Source organism: Culicoides brevitarsis, chromosome 3, assembly GCF_036172545.1.
Source record: "Culicoides brevitarsis isolate CSIRO-B50_1 chromosome 3, AGI_CSIRO_Cbre_v1, whole genome shotgun sequence".
Lineage (NCBI taxonomy): Eukaryota > Metazoa > Arthropoda > Insecta > Diptera > Ceratopogonidae > Culicoides > Culicoides brevitarsis.
Window position 1 is genome coordinate 10,563,690 of NC_087087.1, and position 21,839 is coordinate 10,585,528.

At 29.5% G+C, this 21,839-nt stretch overlaps 5 protein-coding genes across 9 annotated transcripts; 2 read left to right on the plus strand and 3 right to left on the minus strand.

Annotated features, from left to right (window-relative positions):
- The first annotated feature begins 47 nt into the window (after nt 1-47).
- LOC134834807 (mitochondrial transcription rescue factor 1) lies at nt 48-1,056 on the plus strand. The gene is made up of 3 exons (XM_063849590.1): nt 48-335; nt 392-510; nt 565-1,056. The coding sequence occupies exons 1-3, from the start codon at nt 105-107 to the stop codon at nt 833-835; spliced, it is 621 nt and encodes a 206-aa protein (XP_063705660.1). The 5' UTR covers nt 48-104; the 3' UTR covers nt 836-1,056.
- Nucleotides 1,057-1,713: 657 nt separating this feature from the next.
- On the minus strand, nt 1,714-4,704 carry LOC134833057 (WD repeat and FYVE domain-containing protein 2). The gene is made up of 4 exons (XM_063847226.1): nt 4,511-4,704; nt 4,119-4,177; nt 3,133-4,059; nt 1,714-2,239 (listed from the first exon to the last, which is right to left on the minus strand). Exons 1-4 carry the CDS (start codon nt 4,613-4,615, stop codon nt 2,101-2,103), a joined length of 1,230 nt encoding a protein of 409 aa, XP_063703296.1. The 5' UTR covers nt 4,616-4,704; the 3' UTR covers nt 1,714-2,100.
- A 1,970-nt stretch (nt 4,705-6,674) lies between these two features.
- LOC134834251 (saccharopine dehydrogenase-like oxidoreductase) lies at nt 6,675-9,014 on the plus strand. Its single transcript, XM_063848839.1, has 3 exons — nt 6,675-6,737; nt 7,306-8,082; nt 8,417-9,014. The coding sequence occupies exons 2-3, from the start codon at nt 7,322-7,324 to the stop codon at nt 8,937-8,939; spliced, it is 1,284 nt and encodes a 427-aa protein (XP_063704909.1). The 5' UTR covers nt 6,675-6,737; nt 7,306-7,321; the 3' UTR covers nt 8,940-9,014.
- LOC134834252 (RING finger protein 141-like) lies at nt 8,981-11,104 on the minus strand. Of its 2 annotated transcripts, none has more exons than XM_063848840.1 (3): nt 10,807-11,104; nt 10,211-10,753; nt 8,981-9,092 (listed from the first exon to the last, which is right to left on the minus strand). In XM_063848840.1, the coding sequence occupies exons 1-3, from the start codon at nt 10,968-10,970 to the stop codon at nt 9,086-9,088; spliced, it is 714 nt and encodes a 237-aa protein (XP_063704910.1). In that variant the 5' UTR covers nt 10,971-11,104; the 3' UTR covers nt 8,981-9,085. The 2 variants fall into 2 exon arrangements, with proteins under 2 accessions (XP_063704910.1, XP_063704911.1); XM_063848841.1 differs by having other exon boundaries at nt 8,983-9,092; nt 10,292-10,753.
- Nucleotides 11,105-11,312: 208 nt separating this feature from the next.
- Nucleotides 11,313-21,788, minus strand: LOC134834504 (cystinosin homolog). Of its 4 annotated transcripts, none has more exons than XM_063849210.1 (7): nt 21,373-21,788; nt 14,612-14,922; nt 14,363-14,539; nt 13,404-13,744; nt 13,038-13,346; nt 12,874-12,976; nt 11,313-11,559 (listed from the first exon to the last, which is right to left on the minus strand). In XM_063849210.1, the coding sequence occupies exons 2-7, from the start codon at nt 14,809-14,811 to the stop codon at nt 11,439-11,441; spliced, it is 1,251 nt and encodes a 416-aa protein (XP_063705280.1). In that variant the 5' UTR covers nt 14,812-14,922; nt 21,373-21,788; the 3' UTR covers nt 11,313-11,438. The 4 variants fall into 4 exon arrangements, with proteins under 4 accessions (XP_063705280.1, XP_063705281.1, XP_063705279.1 ...); XM_063849211.1 differs by lacking the exon at nt 21,373-21,788 and adding an exon at nt 15,763-15,981; XM_063849209.1 differs by lacking the exon at nt 21,373-21,788 and adding an exon at nt 19,989-20,152 and having other exon boundaries at nt 11,314-11,559.
- Nucleotides 21,789-21,839: the final 51 nt, after the last annotated feature.

Sequence of the window (21,839 nt, forward strand, 5' to 3'; positions counted from 1 at the left end):
CTTTGTAAAATTTCGCCCATGTTTATAAACAATTCTGATAAGATTTTTTTTTCAAAGTCAAAAAATCAAGTCTTCTAATAAGAAAAATTAAATTAAAATAGAAAATGACGATAATTCGATTAATTAATCGTGCTTCGAAGCTACTTAGACCTGCCTTAATCCACATTGAGACCTGTTCTCGGCAACAAATTTGTAGAAATGCGTCAATTTTAGCAACTAATTTTACGGAAAAAAGACCGATAACCGGGATAAATTCTCAATTGCAGACTCAATTTGTGAGAAATAAAAAATCTAGTCATAAAAAGCCACGAAGAGATGACAGTAGTGATGACGAGGTAAGCTTTAAACTTAAAAATTATCAAAAAATTTAATTTTTTATTTTTTTTTATAGAGCGACGAGGAAGAAGAAGAAGATTTAGTCCAAGATAAACACTCGAAAACCATGAAAGTTGTCGTTAATTCGATGCGATTGGATTTAATTATTAAATCTGGACTTGGATTAGCCCGAAAGTAAGTTTTCTTCTTATGAAATTCAATTTTTTTTAAATTAAATTTTTATTTTAGCAAAGTCGAAGCTCTTTTTTACGATTCAAGAATCCGGGTAAACGGTCAAAAAGTTGATAAAAAGAGCGCTCGAGTGGATATCGGAGACGAAATTGACGTCATTAAGGGCTTAAGTCACCAAAATCCGGAGCATTTGGTGATTCAAAGAGTCGAAATTCTGTCAGCTAAGCCAAAAGAAGAGCAAGATGGGCTAATCGTGAAGTTAAGACGCAATAAATCGCTGACAATTGAGAATTATGAGGATCCGTTCAAAGGAAATGTTGAAGAATAGAAGTTTTGAGATTTAATAAAGAGGCGTAGTTTTGCAAAAATTTGAAGATTTTCAGTCAGAAGATGGATTTTGTTAGTTAAAAATGTTAAAATTTCTGATAAAACTTAATTTTTTAAAAATATTTCAAACAAAAATTGATTTTATATTAAAAATAGTTGAATTTCGTTAAAAAAGTAGAAATTAAGATAGAAATGGTGCAATTTTTTGGCTAAAGTTGGCTAAAATTTTAAAATTTTTCAGAGGAAAAACACAAAAAATAATTTTAATATATTAAAAGCTTTTATGTTTTGGACAAAAAAAAATTTTGAATTAAAAAATGGCTGAACTTCGTGAAAAATAATAAATTTGGATCAATTTTGGGATTAAAAAGCATGAAAAAAAAATTTAATAATTAATATTATTGATAAAAATTCAACTTTTAAATTAAATTAAGCCTTAAAATTAAAAAAAAAAAATTGTTCAAAAATAATTTTTATCAAAAATAATAATTGTCGAATATTTTTTTCTGCTTTTCAATCCCAAAATTGATCCAAAATTATTATTTTTCACGAAATTCAAAATTTTTTTTCGTCCAAAAACATAAAAGCTTTTAATATATTAAAATTATTTTTTGTGTTTTTCCGCTGAAAAATTTTATAATTTTAGCCAACTTTAGCCAAAAAATTGGGCCATTTTTACAAAACAACATTTTTAATAAAAATCATCCAAATTTGCTTATAATTTTGAATTTCGAAGAAAAAATTTCAAAAATTCAGAATTTAAAAAAAAAATTAAAAAATTTTTTTTGAAAGACTTTTTCACTAAAGTTCCCATTAATATTCAAAAATTTTCAATTTTTTATATATATTTCATTTTATTTCACTTTTAGTTTTCTGATTTGTTCAAATATGTATACAAATTCATTACGTTTTTTTTTTGTTAAATTCAGTTAATTTTTCTTTAAATTTTTTAATATAAGAAAGCAACCAGCTTGATATTTTTTTTCTTTTTTTTATATGTTCCTTTCACATAAATTCATTTCAGTTACACAATTTCTGATTCCTCAGGTCAATAAAGTATAGTAACGATAAAAGATTTGTCACAAAATCTTATAGAATTCTGGAAAATGATAATAATATAGTAATAATAGTTAAATTTTTAATAATAATAATATATAAAGAGAATGTTTATAGCACAAATATTTTTCTTTGTGATTACGTAGATTTCAGTTGTTTATTTTTTTTTTCATTTAGTAGAGTTGTGTGTGAGTTGTTGTCGTTAGTAAATTAAGGCCAAATTGAAGAAAGATCCCAAATTTTGATGACTCGATCTTGTCCAACGGTCAAGAGACGTTTTCGCTCGACATCCATGTCCATCGATACGATCGAGTGTTTTGCGTCGTAAAATGAAGCCAGTGATGGTCGTCTGTGGAGAAAATTAAATTTTGTTAGAGGAATTTTGAAATTTTTTTTTGGTAAGGTTAAAAATGATTGAAAATGTTTTCAATTAAATTTTAATAAATTTAAATATTTTGATATGAAATTTTGCACAAACAAAAAAAAACATTTGTTCAAATATTTGACGTTTTTGTCTTAACCAAAGTTTAAAATGAAAATTCTTTCGTTTTAAAAAATTTTTAGTTTTTAAAATAAAATTTGTAGCTTTTGAATTTTTTTTGCTCTTGATATGAAATTTTTAGCTTAAAAAATGAACTTTTTAGTTTTTGAAACTTTTCAGCTCTTAAAAGCTCTTCAAATGAAATTTTCAGCTTTCAAAATAAAAATGAATTTCTTAGCTCTCAAAATGAAATTTTTAGCTCTTAAAATAAAATTTTTAGTTTTTGAAATTTTTCAGCTCTTGAAATGAATTTCTTAGCTTTAAAAATGAATTTTTTAGTTTTTGAAACTTTTCAGCTCTTGAAATGAATTTCTTAGCTCTCAAAATAAAATTTTTAGTTTTTGAAACTTTTCAGCTTTCGAAATGAAATTTTTAGCTCTCAAAATAAAATTTTTAGTTTTTGAAACTTTTCAAAATAAAATTTTTAGCTCTTAAAATAAAATTTTTAGTTTTTAAAACTTTTCAGCTCTTGAAATGAATTTCTTAGCTTTCAAAAATGAACTTTTTAGTTTTTGAAACTTTTCAGTTCTTGATTTCAGTTCTTTGTTCTCAACTTTTAAAATGACCTTTCATTTTTCTTAGTTTTTGAAAACCAAAATTTTTATTCTAAGAGCTAAAATTTTCATTCAAAATCTAAAAAGTTAGTTTTTGAAATTGAAAAGTTTTTCAATCTTCGGCTTATAAAAAAATTTTTTACTTACTCTTGTTTCTGCAAATCAGCAAAGCATCCCGTACACACGCGCACATCAAACTCGAATCCCATAATCGGAATATTGATGCGATTTGTCGAGCATTTATCGCACACCGCCTTTCCACAATACCGACAATGATGTTGTCGTATCCCGAATTGTCGCTGATCCATCATTGCTTTTAGATTCCAGAAGAAGGGACGCGTACACGTCTGACACACATCACTATCAACCCACTCAGGTGCCGCTTTTCGCATCGCATTCATCTCCCAAAAGACCAAGACACTATCTTCGCCTCCCGAAATGAGTTGTTGCGTATTTGGGGCATATTGCAACGCTGTCACCTTGTTATTATGTCCTTGCAACTCATAAGCAGTTCCTCGTCTACCTCCAATATCCCACACAATAACCGACTGATCAAAACTGCCACTGAAAAGAAGTTGCGGACCTGCTGCCCAAAAGAGATCCCGAACAGACCCCGTATGACCTTTTAGTATCGTCACCAAGGTACAGCCATTTGTCTCGAGTTTCAGCATCGTAATTTGCCCGGCTTGGTCCCCGACGAAGGCGTGTTTCGACAACGAGTCATATTGCAAGCCGCAACACCACGCCTCGAAGGTATAGCCGCCAATACGATGCCCAGTTTCTGTGCTGTGATAACAAAAAGTCTTGTCACGACTTGCTGAAAGGATCCAACCAGAATGCTTGGCAAAGAGAACATTTGTGACGCGCGCTTGATGCGCTATGTATTCGCGTTGTGGTGTCAATTGATTGCAATCTGCCGATAGTGTGAATTGTGAAACGGTGCCATTTTCCTGGCCAATGAACAATTGTCGCGTTTCCGGCGTAAAATCCAGCGAAGTGCAACCCGAAGGCATATATTGACAAATGCTGGGCCAATATTGACCGGAATCGCGTCGCAGTAATACGCGAATTGTTCTGAAAAGCAAAAAAAAAATAAATTTCGAACAATTTCAATCAACTCAAGGACAACTTACTTATCATCACACACTGATATGACAGCATCTTCGCCCGGAATCAGGATCGCACCATTTACCTAATTAAATAAAAACAGACAAGTAAGTACATAACAGCTTTAATCGCTTTATACACTGCGAACAAAGTGAGTGATTCATATCGCAGCACACACACAAAAAACAACACAAAAAGACACAAAGAAGAGTGTTATCAAGAGACGCAATGAAAGCATAAAAAAAAGATAATAATTGATTGGGTGCTAAAACGTTATCGTTATCATTGCTTTGTGTAGAAGAATATTTTTTCGATTTTTTTTTCGTCTTTTTTCTCAATTAAAAAAGTCAACAAAGTGCGTTTGTGTGTGTTGTGTATGGGTATGTGACTGTGGAAAAAAAAAAAGAAATTTACTCACATCATCATTACACCCATCTAATTTGCTAAGTAATTCTGGTTTTTTCGTACTGTTAAAGCGATTTTCGTTGCTTCTGGGACTGACTGGCTTAATTTCCGCAGCCATTTTATCACTATTTTACTATTTTTTACAATATTTTTGATTTTTTTTTTAAATATTAACTATCTATATGTGATTGTTTGCTTCCTTCCAACAAAAAGTGACAGCTCATACTAATGAGGGTTTGCAAGTTAATGGATGTTTGTTACTCGGGTATTACTCAGGAAATGTTTGAAAGAGGAGTTTCTAATTTTATTTTTGTTAAAGGTAAGTTGATTTTTTTTAATTATTTATTTTTAATTGAGTTAATTTAAACTTTTAGGAAACTATAGAGCAAAAATATTAAGGAAGCTAAATTATATATAAATGAAGAAAGACTATGGTATCTTAATTAATTCTTATTGGATTCTTACAGGAGTATCTATTACTGCCGCAACATGTAGTTAAAGAAGAACATGAAGGTCTAACCATTTCAATACCACTATAAGTAAGCCGATATATAAGACCAGCAACTTTTCTTCGATATTGTAAGACGATATTGATTCGAATTCATCCAAAAAGGAAAGATGCAAGAGAATATGCACACAAAAAAAAATGGGAAAGTCAGGCGATGTTACAAAATATTGAAAAAAGCACAATGAAAGAAAATTTAGTATGAAAATAACTTCAAAGTGATATGCACTGAAGAATCATATATCTCTCACCACCTAACTTCTGACATTAAAATGCCTATGTAAAAGATGCCATGAAAAAAATAATGACAAAAATGATGAGAGCGGCATTTAACCTTTGCACGGTTTTCACAAGTTATTTTAAATGAACTCAAATGGCTCAGATAGAATTTTTAGCTAAATCTTTAGCTTTTATCTTGTTTAAAAAATGTTCAAAGTCCAGTTAGCCATTATGTCAAAGCCATTGTGGAAGCAGGTCCAGAAATTAAAATCACAGCAAGTTATGACACAACAACGCGACGCGGAATAGAAGGAGAGTGGATGTCGTTGGTTTTCGTTTTTTCGAATGGCGAACAATATTGCGCCCGTCCAATTTCGATGGCAAAAGAAAATCGAGAAAATATTGCTAAATATTTTTTGGTTAAAAAACGTTTATCTGTTGCTGGAAACGTTAATGTCATCGATATATGGAATCGTATAAATGCTATAATGACGGATTCAGCGAGTAAAAACCTAAAAATAATACCTTTAATCATGGAATACTTGGCGGAAATTGCTGGTTCATCGTCAATTGAAATCAACGAGCCTTTACATCTCTTGTGCATAGTTAGAATGCTTCGATAAAAAAATGTTGGAAAAAATTAAAATTGCAAATAAATTTTTTAAGCATTTTCCGTAATTTAGGTATTATTTTTTATAGAGGTTGAAAATCAAATGAATCTGCGAGAGTCATTATTAGAAGAAATGCCAGAATTGCGGTTATTTTTGTCCAACAAAAATAAAACTGTAACAGAAACGGCATTAGAAGCATTTAGTGCGGTTACTTCCAACAGCGGAAAAAAATTAGAAAATATTTCATAAATTAAAAAAAAAACAGATTTTTTAAGTTTAAACAACAAAACGTTTTAAGCTATAAGCCTTTTTGTTATTTTACTTTGTATAAATTTTAACAACTTTTACTGTTATCAGTAGATTCCGAGCTTCAAACATTTCAAATACCTGAACTCCCTCATATGCAATGACAGACTGATATGAGAGTATGGAAACTCCTTATCAAGAGAGAGAGGAAAAATTCAAAATTTCATTTAATAAAAAACCGTTAGATTTTTTGAGAGCCTTAAAGACCTTCAAATGCTCTGTAGATATAAAATGGAGCCAAAGAAAAATTCTACAACTTATATAGTTTTATCTCATAAAACTTAAAATTTTAAAAGTTACTTCTCTAACTGAACATTTGAACTTCTGGTTAGCACTTAAAACTTTGGACCTTGACATTGCAAAACTCATGATCATCAAAAATCACAAAAGCTATTAAAAAATAATATTCTCGCTTGTTAATTTCGCAAGAACCGGCAAGAGACACGTATGAGTATTTACTCATGACCGGCAAACAAAACACGAAAGAAAAACATAACAACGCAACTTCTCTCTTCATCATTAATTCAGTCGACTTTTGTCTCTTGACGTGTAAAGTTGTGATTAACATTTGCTTTCAAACCATAATTCGCTAACAGAAGGTAAACATTAACAATTTCTTTTGAAGTTTATTTTTTGTTTTAATTGACTGCATTTAACGATAACTCTGTTTCCGGTCAAAGTAAATTTTTATTAGTAAATAGATCCAAAAGAAAAACTGGAAATAATAAAAAACAGCAATAAAAGTCTAAAAATAGAAATCGATAAACAATTTTCGTGAGCAGAAGTGATTAAGTCGTTTTTTTTTTCGCGAATAGAACTCTCTCTCTGAATCTGATTAATTCGGATCAGTGACTAAATGACGTAATCTCCAATTTCTTGAAGTTTCGCATGTTTAATTATTCGTAATGCGCCGGCTTGTGTTTGCCGGTCCACACATTTATGAATTTACCACACAATAAGTACATTTCTTTGCCATATATGGGAGACTATTCTCCGTGTGGGATTTGTAGTTGACTTAATTTTGAAGTTGAGTCACATTGTTGCATTTTTTTAACATTTTTTTTTTGATTATTTACTTATCAGTCCAAATAGAAGATAAAAACTGGTTTTTAATTGTTAACACAAACTCTTCTAATACTTTGCTCAAATATTTTTGTCAATTCGTAGCTTTTTAAAATTCACAATGTCTGAACGTGAAGTTGACGTAATAATTTTCGGAGCTACTGGCTTCACGGGTAAAAATACCGTTTTGAAAGCCGTTGACCTTCTCAAGGACTTTAAATGGGGCATTGCGGGTCGTAGTCAGGAAAAACTCGAAAAAGTTCTCGCTGAAGTAGGAAAAAAATGTGAAACGGATCTTTCGAAGACGCCCATTTTCATTGCGAAATTAGACGATGATGAATCGTTGAAAGCCATGGCGAGTAAATGCAAGGTTTTGATTAACTGCGTTGGTCCGTATCGCTTGTATGGAGAGCCTGTAGTGAAGGCATGTATTGAAGCAGGTACACATCAAGTCGATGTCACGGGGGAACCGCAATGGATGGAACGCATGGCCTTGGAATATAATGAAAAGGCGAAGGAAAAGGGAAGTTTTATTGTCTCGGCTTGCGGATTTGATTCGGTTCCCGCCGATATGGGAGTTGTCTACTTGGAGAGGCACTTTGAAGGTACCGTGAACTCTGTGGAGCAATATTTCCAACCGATCACGAAGGGAGCTAAAGGCCCGACGGTTCATTATGGCACCTGGGCATCTTTGGTGCATGGCGTTACTCATTGGAGTGAACTTGCTCCGTTGAGAAAAAAATTGTATCCAACTAAATTACCGAAATTTGAGCCCGTTTTGAAAGACAGAGGAATCCTTCATAAGTCAGATCTTGTCAATAAATGGTGTTTACCTTTCTTGGGAGCTGATAAGTCGGTCATTTATCGTTCTCAAAGATATTTGTAAGTAAAAATTCTTCTTCCTTTTATCAAAAAAAAAAAAAAAAAAAAAAAAAAAAAAATTAAAAAAAAATTTTGATAAAAAATAATTTTTATAAAAATTCAAATTTTGATAAAAAATAATTTTTATAAAAATTCAAATTTTGATAAAAAAATAATTTTTTTTTATAAAAATTCAAATTTTGATAAAAAATATTTTTTTTTTATAAAAATTAAAATTTTGATAAAAAATTTTGATAAAAAATAATTTTTTTTATAAAAATTAAAATTTTCAAATTTTTTTGATAAAAAAAATCAAATTTTATTGATTAAATTTTTTTTTTCATTTTTTCCACAGTTATGAAACCGAAAAGAAACGCCCAGTCCAAATAAAGTCCTATGTAACGATGCCTTCGATGCTCGGTGCCTTCGCAATGATGGCTTTCGGTATTTTAATCGGCCTCTTGACACGTTTCAGCTTCGGTCGTTACCTTCTCCTGACCTATCCCGGCTTCTTCTCCTTCGGAACTGTCTCAAAAGAAGATTTAGCTGAAGAAGACATCAACAAGTGTCACTTTGTCATGCACTTCAAAGGTCAAGGATGGACCGAAAAGCTCGCAGAAGGCATCGACGAATACACTACGAAGCCCGATAAGGACATTTATGTTCGCGTAAAGGCGGAAAATATCGGATACGGAGCCACGTGCGTCGCCTTGGTGCTTTGTGCGAAAATGCTGATGACAGAAAAACCAAAATTACCAAAAGAATCGGGAGTTTTTACGCCAGCTGCTGTTTTCGCAAAGACTACGTTGATCGAGCAACTCAGCAAGAATGGCTGGACCTTCGAGGTTGTCGGTGCGAAAGAAGAAACAAAGGAGTAATTTGTCATTATGCAAATTTTTATTTCACAATATCAGTTATAATTATTTTTTTTTAATAAAGTCTTATGGAAAACATTCGTTATAACAATAAATATAATTCAATTTAACGGAACACGACACATTTAAGAGAGTCGAAAAGTAGGAAGTTACACGCTAGAATTTTTTTTTATCGAAAGTTGCGGAAAATGTGAAATTAAATGTAAGAAAAGTCAAAAATTTCAATTTTAATAAAAAAAAATATTAAAAAACTCAAAAAATGTGTTTTTTTCTTAAAAATTGTTTTTTTTTTAAATTTTTTAAAAATTTTAAAAAATTATTTAAAATTAAAAAATATTTTATTTCATTTTTAAAAAATTCAAAAAATATTTTAAATTTTTCAATGATTTTGAAATTTTATTTTTTTTGTTTTAAATTATTTTTTTACTCAAAATTGAACATTTTGTTATTTTTTTTCATTTTATTTCACATTTTCTGGGATTTAAGGAAATTTTTTATGTTAAATTTACAAAACTTTCAAAAGTGAACAAAAAAAATGTTTTTTAAGAAAAAAAAATTAGGAAGTGTCATTATCATTTTTTAATTTACATATTTTTTTTATCTGGGAAATAGTTTTTAAAGAAAAATTAAATTATAAATTTTTATGTTCGAAAATAACTAAATTTAATTTAAATTTTTTTTTTCATTCAAATTTTTTATGTTTTCTTAAATATTTTTTAAAAAATAAAAATTTATAAAAAATAAAAAAAAATTAAATTAAAAAAAAAATTATTTGGAAAATTTAAATTTTAATTAAAAAATTATTTTAAGACTCAAAACATGTGTTTTTTTTATTTTTAAAAAATTGTAAAAATATTCAAAATTTTGAAAAATTAAAAAAAAAAATTTAAATTTTTATATGTTTTAAAAAATTTTTTTAGTCAAAATTGAAAATTTTGTTCCTGTTTTTTTTTATTTTTTTTTTAAATAAAAAAAATATGAATTAAATTAAATTAATTTTTTTTTTATTTGGAAAATTTAAATTTTATTAACAAAAATTGAATTGAAATTTAATTTTTGTAATTAAATAAAGTTGTTTTAATTAGTTTTTCAATATCATTTAAATAAAAAATAAAAAATTTAGTAAAAAATTAAATAAAAATAAAATAATAAATAAAAAATTTTAAATTCCTAATTTTTTTTTCCTCAACTCAAAACTATTTTTTTTGTTCACTTTTAAAAAAATTTTTTAAATTTCTGAAATTTTTCCGCGTTAAAAAAAATTTTAAACTCACTTCCCATCACTAATATACTGCAACGAATCCCTAATTTCCTTGGAAATTTCTCCCGCCTCCGGTATTTCCGAAATAACCCACCCATCTTCGGCACTTTCGAGCTTTTCCTGGCACACGGGACACGTTTTGCTGTTCATGTTCCACTGCGTGATGCAAACTTGACAAAAGAGATGCAAACACGGCAAAATTAAATCCGGTTTCCGATCGAGACAGATGCAACATTCCTCCGCCACGGACCCATCAAACTCACTTATGCTATTCATGCTTGTGCTGCACGCGTTCTCGAGCAGATTTTGGTGGAACGAGTGACTCAGTTGCTGCTTCTCCGACGTAATCATTGTCTCGAGATGCGCCTGGAACGTCTTGAAAAGCTGAATGAATTGTCGCAAATTTAGGATCGTGCAAGATTCGATGCGTTTTGTGGCGGGATTGAATTTTATGCAGGCAATGCGGACCGTGGCCTTCCACAGGAACGACGTTTCGGTGCCTTTTTTGATCGTGAAAACTAGTTGTTTGCCGTCGATGAACATGCAGGAACGTGACCTTGAAAAAATTCTTAAAAAAAAATTTCTTAAAAATTGAAATTTTTTACTTACAAATCGTTAATTTCGTCAATGTACTTTTGAAAATCTTCGTAAGTGAGTTGATTCAGTTCTTGGAGCAACTTTGACTTGCTGCGGATTTCTGTATTTATGGTACCTAATTTGTCTGGCAAGATTCCCGGGACGTCTGCGAGGAAATTTGAGCCTGTTTGTCCCATTTTTTGTGATTTTTTTGGTTATTTTTGAGGCTAAAAAGTCGTTGGTGATGTTTTTGTAACGTGACGAACGGAATTACAGCAGAAAATTAACTTTTTATCGCATTTTTGTCTGATACGCAGTGACTTTTCTTACTTTTTTACGCTCAAAACAAACAAGTTACCGTCAAATTTGTCACAGGGCAGTTCAAGGGGGGAAAATTTTTAAGGGACATCCATGAGATTTGAAATTTTTGACCGTTATTTGAGGCCTTTTTTCGCATTTGGAGACTAAAAAAAATTTTTTTTTACAATTATGACAATAATTTTTATTAAATTTATAAAAAAATATATTTTTTTTATATTTTTCTTAATTTTTAATTTTTTTTTTGCGTATACAATATATTTCTTAACTATCACTTTTACATTTTTTTTTCTTACAAATAACATTTTTTTTTTATTTTAAGTCTTAAATTTTACATTTTGCAAGGTTTAGGCTGATGGCGCTGACTCGGCTTCCTGATTCTGGTAGCTTTCCATTAACGTGGGTGTTCGAACAGATACTGACGGGGACGTTTCCGATCCATTAAGGGGCTCATAGCCACTTGGTTCTCTGTTTGGAATAGAAAAAAACCATTAAAAACGAAAGAAAACGTCAAAAAATTCCCTCAAGGCAGTTTCAGGTGACTTTCTAATCTTTGCGGCTTTTGTCTCGTGTCTTTGTTTCTCCTCGAACTTGAACTAAAATTTAATTAATGACGTTTTTCGTCTCAAATTTGATTTAAAAAACGGATTTAAGGACAAAAATTACATTTTATTTCAAGTTTTAGGAAAAACTCTCTGAGACAAAGTGAAGCCAAGAATTTTTTTTTCAAAAACAAAAAAAAAAACGAAAAAAACTCAAGAAACAGGTAAAAAAATGCATTTTATTGTAAAATATTCTAATAAATTCGTCTTTTAATTAAGACTATTTGTCAGCGACGATGATCGATACTGTTTTGACGTCTTCTTCCGAGCTATTTTTCGAGACCTTTTTGGGTTCATCTCTGGTTTTCAAGTGAAGAAAAGTTCGTTAGTCGAGATTAAAATTGATAGAAAGTCACCTTTTACTTGGTAAGTCCATAAAATATTTTTTTGACAGTTGACAGATGTCAAAATTTTGATGAAATTTCAATTTTTGATAAAAATTAAAGTTAAATATTCTACATTTTGATCAAAAATGACCTTAAATTCATTGAAAACAGCTAAGATTTGACAATTGATAAAAAATTTTGACACTTGTCATTTTTCAAAATTTGACAGCTGTCAAAATTTTCAATAAAATTTAATTTTGAACCAAAAATTTGAGTTTAAAGGTAAATTTTTCATCAAAACTTATTCAATATTCCCTTAGAATTGTCAAAAATTAAGATTTTAATGAAAATTGTGACAGCTGTCAAAAGTCAAAATAATGACAGCTGTCAATATTTTTAATAAAATTTTAATTTTGAACTAAACATTGGACTGTATAAGTAAACTTTTGACCAAAAGTTACTCAAAATCTCCTTAAATTTGTTTAAATTTGAAATTTTTAAAATATTTTGAAAATTATAAATTTTTTAAAATTTGACAGATGTCAAAATTTTCAATAAAATTTTCATTTTGAAAAAAAAAGTTATTTTAAAGGTAAATTTTTGATCAAAAGTTACTCAACTTTTCATTAGATTTGTAAAAAAAATAATTTTAATGAAAATTTTGACGGTTGTCAAAAGCCAAAAATTGACAGCTGTCAAAATTTTCAATAAAATATCCTATTTTGGTTAATTTTCGAGCAAAAATCTTACAAAAAATCAAATTTCATCAAAAATTTTTGACACCTGTCATTTTTTTAACTGTCGAAATCACTCTATGGACTTCAAATTCGTCATTTTATAAGAAAGATACCCACCTATAGAGAACATAATGTTGAACAATAAACAAAATATCAAACGCAACGGAGAACAATCCCAAACCAAACTTCGTTGGATCACCAAAAATTGACACCCAATCGTCTAGTAAGTACAAAAAAAAATCATTAAAACCTTCAAAATTTGCCTTTAAAAACCTTCTTACTGAAATTATAGGCATTCATGATCATCTGCATCATACTGAGAATGCCACCGGTGAAATCGAGCAAAATATTTCCGATGCTCCAGCCTTGCGTGCTTTTCCGACGGTAATTCAGTACTGCTTGTGGCACGTATTTCAACAAAGTTATGGCAAGCTTAATATAGCTCAAGGTGTACAGAAAATCCAACCATGCCATCTTTTCCACGATTGACAAGACACAAGTAACTACTATCGTAATACTGAAGATGCCCAAGAAGCCTTGAGCTGTATACGAGACTTTTTGATTGCCGCGCTCGTAGATGAAACATTGACCTAAATTTCGAATATTTTAATTTTTTTCTTTTTTTTTTTGGGAAAAATAAATTTTACCGATTGTGACTAAAGTGATGATCGAAGCATGGATGGAAAAGAAGACATCATTCAATAAAACGGGATTTAAGCCTTTTGGATGTCTCTCGAAATACTGGTTCTCGATAAATGGCACCCAATAGAGACAAACGTTGAAAATGGCGTATAAAGTGTGTCCCATGAAATTTAAGGCTAAAAAGTCGAAACTGAGTCCCGTGACACTTTTTCTCTTGCAGTTGATGACAATTTGGGGGTAAAATGACACGGACCAAGCTACGAAGTATACCCAACCGATAATTGATGAGATGATGATGATCGACGTTGAATGCGCCACTTTGATGCGAATAAACAAATTGTCGTCACTGAAAAAAATTTCTATGAAATTCGGTCGATTTTTTGGGCGTCATTCATTAATGGCGTCAAAAGTTTAGGGGGAGGGGGGCTCAAAAATTTTTTTTGAATTTATCAGAATAATTTTTGAATATTTTCGACTTTGAAAGTTTTTTTTTTGTTCCAAGTCGGAAAATGGAATGGGAGAAAAAGACCCAAAATCTTCAAAGTTCAAATTTCAATTGAAACCCGTAAAAAATTTAAAAAAAAATTTAATTCAATAAAAAATTTAACCCAATGGGACATATTTTGTCCCATTGGGTTAAATTTTTACATAAAACTTTTTAGCAATGCAAAAAAAACTAAAAACAAAAAGAAATTTTGAAAAATCTTCATGTAAAATATTTTGGGCCTCAAAAAAGGTCATTTTGTCCCACTGGGTTAAATTTTTTATTCAATTGAAATTTTTTGAAATTTTCCACGGGTTTTCATTGAAATTTGAGCTGATTTTAAGAATTCTCTTTTCAATGAATGAGATAGGGGGTCATGTAAAAAAATACGTCGTAGGGGGAATGGGAGGCTAAAGGTCAAAAATGCCCCATTTTATCCGACACCGTTCATGGATGACGCTTCGACCAAAAAAATGTTACCTAATCGTGTCATTTGGCGTCAATTCGCCACTCACAACTAAACTTCCAGGCTCTTGTCCCACAAGGAGAACATTAATGGTAGCGTTTGTCGAAATTTCAAGTGTTCGTGGTTCAATGTGCAGCAATCCGGCGTGTTGTTCCACGAATGTCAATGTGTAAGTCTTGCCCAATGGCTCTCTAACAAATTTTTCAAGAATTTTCAATTAATCCAAACCAAGCTAAATTTACAAAAACACAAAAATAACTCACTTTACCACAACATTAAAACTTTTCGACTCGTGCACGAGAATTGTCATGTCTTTCACGTCAAATGTCACAGGACTACTTAGATTTGTGGCATCCACGTCGGAGGACCAAAGGAACTGTGAGTGCACTGCATGGTTGCCAAGCAGTGTGGTGAGTGTCAAAATAACTGCTAATATCACGAAGTTGTTACTTAGAGCCATCATGAGTCACGTGTGTGGCTGTTTTCTTAATTCTAAAGAAAAAAGTGAGCAACGAGCTCCGATTTGTTTTTTCGTTAGGATTGAATAAGCACAGCGGTTGTCAACAACAAATTCCTAAAATATAAAAGTATACATAAACAAGGGTTGATTTGATTACGGGCGCAACGTGATATCTTATCAGAATCCAATTCAATTATTTTTATTAGATTTGTCGTCATAACATTGGCCCAATAACGATTATTTTGAGCGAGATATGGATAAAGAAATCTAAGATTCATTTTTTTGCGATTTAAAAAAAATGTTTGCTATTAATTTTTGCAATTTTTTTTTAATATTTTTAATGGAAAATTAATTTAATTTTTTAATTAATTTTAATAATTTTAATTTAATTTAATTTAATTTAAATAAATTTTTTTAAAAATTTTTGTTCTTATTTCTTTTTATTTAATTCAATTTTATAATTTTTTAAAATTTCTTTTAATTTAATTTTTGATTTTTTTAATATTTTTTTAAAATTTTATTAATTGTTTGAAAATTTTTATTTTTTTTTACTTTAATTTTAGCTTATTTTTTTAATTAATTTATTTTATTGAAAATATTTTGTGTTTCAAAAATTATTTGTAAATGTCAAAAATTTGAATTTATTTCTGATAAAATTTTTTTTTATAAATTTTTTTTATAAATTTTTTTGATAAATTTTTTTTTATTAAAATTTGCTGATATAAAAACACTTGAGTGTTTTTTTAATTTTATAATTTTTTAATTTTTTTTTAAAATAAATTTTGAAAACCAATAAATAAAAAAAAACAAGTGTTTTGGGTTATCGACCATTTAAATGCGCTCACGTGGCTAATTATCTACCGCGTAAGAGTAAAAATAGATTTTAAGCCCTTTTATCGCAACTTAATAGTTTAATTATCATTACTCATATCAATAAATACCGTAAAAACTGACCTAATATAAGACACCTGATTAAACGATTTCCGCAGAAATTAAATGTTTTTAACAATAATTTGTAATGAGCACGTCACATTGAAATTCTTTCGAGTGTGAGTCAAACCTTTTTTTTACGGGAAAAATATTTGTTTTTTTTTTCAAATTAATTACGATTTGATAACACACAAAAAATTTTTTTTTCTGATAAAAAAAAATTTAATTGGAGCTACTTCTGCTTAAACGAACATCTCTCAAACGACTGAATGACAATTGTGTTCGACAATTCGAGCGACGAGTGTGTGTTTTTCTTCTTTTTTTAAACACACAAAAAAATTATTTATTGTTACTTTTTTTTTAAGTTCTTCATCAAGCACAAACGTAATTTTCATACAACAACAAGTTAGATAGACGTAATTTCATATGATGCGCGAGTTGAGTTGTAAATGTTGTAAATATACTATGTGCAGTTTGGTTTGCAGTGACGGGATATCGGGGTGGTAAACATTTTTTGAATTTTACCGGTTTTCGTGGAAAAAACTGATCTGTTATGAGGATCTTGAAAATGGCGCGCTTTGAGGAGTAAGAAAATGAAAGCTGAAATTTTTTCAGGCCCTAAAAAGATTTTAACTTCAGAGCTGAAAAATTTTCAAACAAAATCTTGGAGTTGAAAACTCTTTTTAGAACTCACAAAATTTCGAACGAAAACTACAAGTTTTCAAAAGCCTAATATTTTTTTTTGGGTCCTATGAAGTTTCGAACGAAGAGCTGAAAACTGATTTTAGGTCCTAAAAAGCTTTTGACCAAAACTAAGAGGTTTTTTCAAAAGCTGAAAATTAGTTTTAGATGTCAAGAAATTTTAAATTAAAGCTTAAAACTGGTTAAAGAAGCTTTGAAAAAAGCTTTTAGATTTTGTATGAAAATTCTTGACGTCTAAATCTAGTTTTCAGCTTTTGAAAAAATCTCTTAGTTTTGGTCAAAAGCTATGAAGACCTAAAATCAGTTTTCAGCTTTCGTTCAAAACTTCCTAAGACCTAAAAAGAATTTTCGGCTTTTAAAAGAAACTCTTAGCTTTTGTTCGAAATTTTTTAAGGTCTAAAAAGAGTTTTCAGCTCTTAGCTTTTGTTTGAAATTTCTTTAGTTTAGAGTAAAAGCTAGTTAGGGCCTTAAAAAAATTTTAGCTTTCATTTTCTTACTCCTCAAAGTAACTTATTGCAGGTCCTAAAAACTCTTAATGAAAAATCTTTCAAAACCTAAAAGCTTTAAAAACTGAAAAAAACTCAAAATACGCTTTTACATTTAAATTCGCTGACATTTTTAGTAACTCAACAGTTTTTAGCTTAGTTTTCAACAATGTAATTCTAAACTCCTAAACCGAGTCATTTAATACCGCTGCTCCACTTGTAAAACACAAACACTTCATTTTTATGGTTTTCTTGCTTTGTTTCGCATTTCAAGCTTTGTTAATCCAATTGCGACTTGAATCTAATCAAAACACAAATTGGCGATGTCCTAATTTTACGTTCGGACCACACTCGCGCGCCTACAAATTAAATTGTTGTAGATTTTCAATTATGCTCGATGATTGGGAAGACAATGAACTGCGTGAACTATTTCGAGAATTTCATTTAAACGAGCGTCGTACGAGAAATTCTTCAACTGCAAAACGACACAAGGAAATAACTTTGTAAATATTTTACTTTCTTAACAAAAAACTTGCAACTGTGCAAATTTTTTCGTTCCCAAAAAGTTGTTCCGGAACTGAAAAACTGGAAAAATTTTAATTGGGTCAGTTTAATAAAAAAAAAAGAAGAATGAAAACCTTGTCTCGCTTGTCTCCTCGCACATCATTGAAGCAAGGAAAAAATTCGAAAACATCTGTTTTGCATCTGTATTATTTTGATAAAATATTTTTTTTTATTAATTAAAAAATCGAGACACGTTACACAAATATTTTATGATAAAATGACGAGGAAAAAAACGATTAAAATGTATGAAAATTCATAAAAGTCTGTGAAGAAAATTGCAACAAAAGTCGTAAATTAGAAAGAAATTTGCGTTGGAGGCGATGCAATTTTACAACGAAAATTTCTACATTTTATCGATTTCGATGAAAGACGTCTCTTTTGTTTGTTTACTCGTTCAAGCCATATTTGTTCTTTGTAAAAGTTGTTATGAAAATAAACAATTGCATCGAGTTGATAATTAAAAATGTCAATTCACAAGTTTTTTTTGGAGGCGCGTTGCATAAAAAAACAAACGAAAAGAAAGTTGATAATTTTTGTCAATATTTGTTTTTACATTGATTTTGCAATACGGAATGCAGTTATGGACAAGTGTCGCTTAAGTGACGCAATTTCACAAGCGATAGTTCTTTCCGTAGTGACAGAGGTTACAAATGTTATCAAGAATGAATAATAAGTAACTATTCATACGCAAGAAGGTCGAGTCGCTCGTGAATGCATTTAATTTTTTTTTATTTAAATTTCTTTTTGGCACGTTTTTGTACAATTTTGTTTTTAATTAATTCTTCCGGTAAATTATTTAATTTTTGTGTTTTTAAAATTTTGATGGGTGTGTCAAGCTTCTAATTTTAAGTCATTTTTTTTTTAAAGCAAAATCTAATTTTTCAGGTTAAATTAAAAAAAGTATATAAAAAATGTCCTTTTGACCTTAACTTTGATTTTTTGATGCAAAAAGAAACTTGTTTTTTAAAAATAATTTTAGACAGTCTGTCAATCAAAAAAATATATTTTAAGATAGTTTATGGCCTAAACTAACTTGTTGAAAGAAATAAATTTGCATAAAATTAAAAACATTCTTCATCGAATGCAATAAAATGAATCTAAATTTAGTTAAGAGTTTAGAAAATTATTCGATTTCTTGAAGTTTGCGAAAAGCATCAATTTTTGATAAAAATTATTTATTTAAAAATAATTAGTTAATAATTATATAAAAATAAATATTTTTTTTTTAAATAATTTAATTAATATTTTTTTTCATTGTAGGTTAACTTGTAAAAGAAGCTGTAAATTTTTAATGCTATTGAACTCATATTTTTCAAGGTTCGTGATTAAAAGTTCCGCATGTTTTTTTTATCAGGTAAGTGAATATAAAATTTTATTACATATAAGTTTAATTTTTCGCTAAAATTAAATTTTTTAAAATTATTTTTTATAATAAAATATTAAGATAAATTTAAAAAAAAATATATTTAAAATTATTTAGAATAAGAATTATTTAAAATTTATTTATTTTTTAATTTCTGTTTTTAATTCTTATTTTTTTTATTTTTTAAAAAAATTTGCCAAATTTTTAAACAACCCGAAAGAAACACGAGATTTAACTATCAATTTTAAACTTTATTTCACGAGTTTTAATTAAATTTTCACTCTCTGCAGGTTCTCTCCTTGATGTCTGAAATCAAAGTGTTTAACAAAGTCTTTAATTATTGGAAACAAAATTTTCACTTTAATTTTTTTAGTTAGGCCAAATTTTAATTTTGCTATTATTTTAGTTTTATGAAATTTATCGCTTCGATAATTTTATCAAAATTGCAACGAATTTTGTTCTTTATATTTCTTTTCTAATACAAAAAACTAAAATTCTCATGAAAGAACGTATGTACATCCACAGAAAAAACTCCAAATCAGCAAAATTTAAAACGTGCCTGATTTTCTTTAATGTTCTTCGAAAGTCGATAAGAGCTTCGATTTCAACAGAAACTACAACGTTTCGTGTCATATTTACAACTCTTAACAATAAAAACGAATCAGAATCGTTCTAAAACATTAATTCATTTTTCACGCGTAACTGTTGCGAGTCATTCGCTCATTTCATGGTCAATGTCATAACTCAGCACTATTACGACAATGAAACGCAACATGTTCCCGTGACTTGCATTGCATAGTGCAAATATTCCAGTAACCTATATTTAAAGTTTAATGCTCGCGGAATGTACTTGATTACCATTACTGGATAACCTTTCACGTTCATTTACTTTTTTTTACTTCCACTTTGTAAAAGCAGGTTTCGCGAAATATTTTAGCACCATATTTGCAGGTAGCACAGAAATGTGAATAGAAGCGCAAAAAATAGTAAATAAACTTTACTTTCTTTTCGTTTTCATTTCAGCTTTATAAATATCAACCGGCGGCTTACATGGTAAGTGATTGATTGCAAACTTAATGAATCTATTTATCCAATCTCTAATTTTTATTTTTGTTTAGGAATGAGAACTTTATTACCCTCAGTAATTTTTATGCCGATTGTATTGAAATGTTATCTATTGTTATGCTTCGGAAAATAATGAAATAATCAGGTGAACGTGATTGAAATCTATTAATAAAGTTTTTAAACAGCGGCCGGTGTGTTGACCACGACTTAACTCCGCTGAACTATGAGTGTAACTGATTCGACGTTGATTTTCCATCATCGGTTAAAGTGTATAAATATAGCTATGTGCATTGTGAAAGGAACGTGTATCGCAACTCGAAGCGTGACGCGAGATATATGCGAGTTGGGAATATTGACGAAATGGTAAAGATGTGGACACAAATTATAAATAAGATTGTCAGAATAAGTTATGGCCAATTTTTTGAAACTAGTAAAAACACGGCAATTATAATTACACTTGGAAACAGATCAAGACAAATTTACAGATTTAGTTGATAAAGCGGTCAAAATGAATATTTAGTTTATACATTTATTTACGCGACATCAGAGCTTTCAATTATCCGAATTATCACAGAGAAATCCGAAAAAAAACAGAGCACAATTTATACAAAAAAATCTGGAAAAAATAAAGTCAACGTTCTTTCATCCGCTTCTTTATCATGCGATTTATTAAGCTGAGTCAGTTTAGCTGACTATTCACGTGACGAAACCTGTTAAACTTGTTCTGCTTATATGCAAATAGAATCCTCTAAAGAAAAAACGTAAATGAGCCGCGTAACCAAAGAGAAGGCAGGCAGAAACTCTCGCTGTAACTGGAAGTGGGCAAATGAGGACTAATAATCCGAGAAGATCTGGTGAACTCAAAGAAGATGAGCATCAAGTGCAGATCCAAAAGGCTTTCATAAAGCAAGTGCATCTTCAGATTTGTTCAAAAGAAGATTCTTTAAAATTAAAATTTCGATGTTGGATTTATTAAGGAATGCGGGACAATGAGAGCACAAAAGTCAAACAATCTGTCTATTTAGGATCCATCCATATACCAAAAATTTTTATAAAAGAAAAAACCAAATTTAATTCTTAATTCTATGACTTTTACCGAGCCCATTAGTTTATCGAATTATATCTAAAATATATATAGAAAGTAACCTTAACGCACTGTCAAAAGCACAAAAACTGATTTTTCACATTTCGCATCATTTCTGACGCTGCGATATCTCATGCGAAACATATTTCCTCCACAGTCATTATTAATATTTATTTTGCGATGTTGTTCATAACATGTCGCTGCTGTGGCTGAACTAAAATTATTATTACTGTATGCAGCGTGCTGTCGTGTTATCAACAAGTGCTGATGTTTTTTCCAACGTCGTAATGTTTACATAGCTGCTTCAATAGCTCATCACGAGCTAAGAGGCCCAAATAAAATAAAAACAAATAAAAAATTTCGGTACTTACATCAATCTTAGTGGGATGAATACTAATTACGAAATCAGTCAATAACCGATTAATTGAAATTGTAGAGAAAAAAAAACTAATAAATCACACAAAACACTCGATAAATTGGAACTTGGCCTTGTATCAACTTAACATAATTTTAATCACTTAAAGGGCGTCAATTTAATATTTTTTTTGCTCGTTGTATTTTTTAATAGATTTCACGGTCTAACAATGAATTGCTGTGTCGGCTTTTTTTATTCTTTCACTTCAAGGCCTTGCAAATTTCTTTCTTTGTAATTATTTTTTTTATATTTTTCTTCACTTTGTTCACTTCATAATTTAATTAAAGCCGTTATTCATTAATTTCCGTTGCCGAATCCTGATTTTTGTAATTTTCTTATAATTTATAAGATAATTTCCCGTTTTTTAACTTTTTAATCGGGTTTAAACGCGAAAAAATGCATTAAAATTGCATTAAATAGTGC

What these genes read in the sequence shown, in the direction of transcription:
- LOC134834251 (XM_063848839.1), top strand. Translation starts at nt 7,322, where the DNA reads ATGTCTGAACGTGAAGTTGACGTAATAATTTTCGGAGCTACTGGCTTC. An exon ending in TATCGTTCTCAAAGATATTT is followed by an intron (nt 8,083 to 8,416) that starts GTAAGTAAAAAT and finishes TTTTTTCCACAG; the next exon opens with TTATGAAACCGAAAAGAAAC.
- LOC134834807 (XM_063849590.1), top strand. Translation starts at nt 105, where the DNA reads ATGACGATAATTCGATTAATTAATCGTGCTTCGAAGCTACTTAGACCT. An exon ending in ATGACAGTAGTGATGACGAG is followed by an intron (nt 336 to 391) that starts GTAAGCTTTAAA and finishes TTTTTTTTATAG; the next exon opens with AGCGACGAGGAAGAAGAAGA. An exon ending in GGACTTGGATTAGCCCGAAA is followed by an intron (nt 511 to 564) that starts GTAAGTTTTCTT and finishes TTTTTATTTTAG; the next exon opens with CAAAGTCGAAGCTCTTTTTT.
- LOC134834252 (XM_063848840.1), bottom strand. Translation starts at nt 10,970, where the DNA reads ATGGGACAAACAGGCTCAAATTTCCTCGCAGACGTCCCGGGAATCTTG. An exon ending in ATTGACGAAATTAACGATTT is followed by an intron (nt 10,754 to 10,806) that starts GTAAGTAAAAAA and finishes AATTTTTTCAAG; the next exon opens with GTCACGTTCCTGCATGTTCA.
- LOC134833057 (XM_063847226.1), bottom strand. Translation starts at nt 4,615, where the DNA reads ATGGCTGCGGAAATTAAGCCAGTCAGTCCCAGAAGCAACGAAAATCGC. An exon ending in TAGATGGGTGTAATGATGAT is followed by an intron (nt 4,178 to 4,510) that starts GTGAGTAAATTT and finishes TTATTTAATTAG; the next exon opens with GTAAATGGTGCGATCCTGAT. An exon ending in ATATCAGTGTGTGATGATAA is followed by an intron (nt 4,060 to 4,118) that starts GTAAGTTGTCCT and finishes TTTGCTTTTCAG; the next exon opens with AACAATTCGCGTATTACTGC.
- LOC134834504 (XM_063849210.1), bottom strand. Translation starts at nt 14,811, where the DNA reads ATGATGGCTCTAAGTAACAACTTCGTGATATTAGCAGTTATTTTGACA. An exon ending in AGTTTTAATGTTGTGGTAAA is followed by an intron (nt 14,540 to 14,611) that starts GTGAGTTATTTT and finishes AAAATTTGTTAG; the next exon opens with AGAGCCATTGGGCAAGACTT. An exon ending in CATCACTTTAGTCACAATCG is followed by an intron (nt 13,347 to 13,403) that starts GTAAAATTTATT and finishes TTCGAAATTTAG; the next exon opens with GTCAATGTTTCATCTACGAG.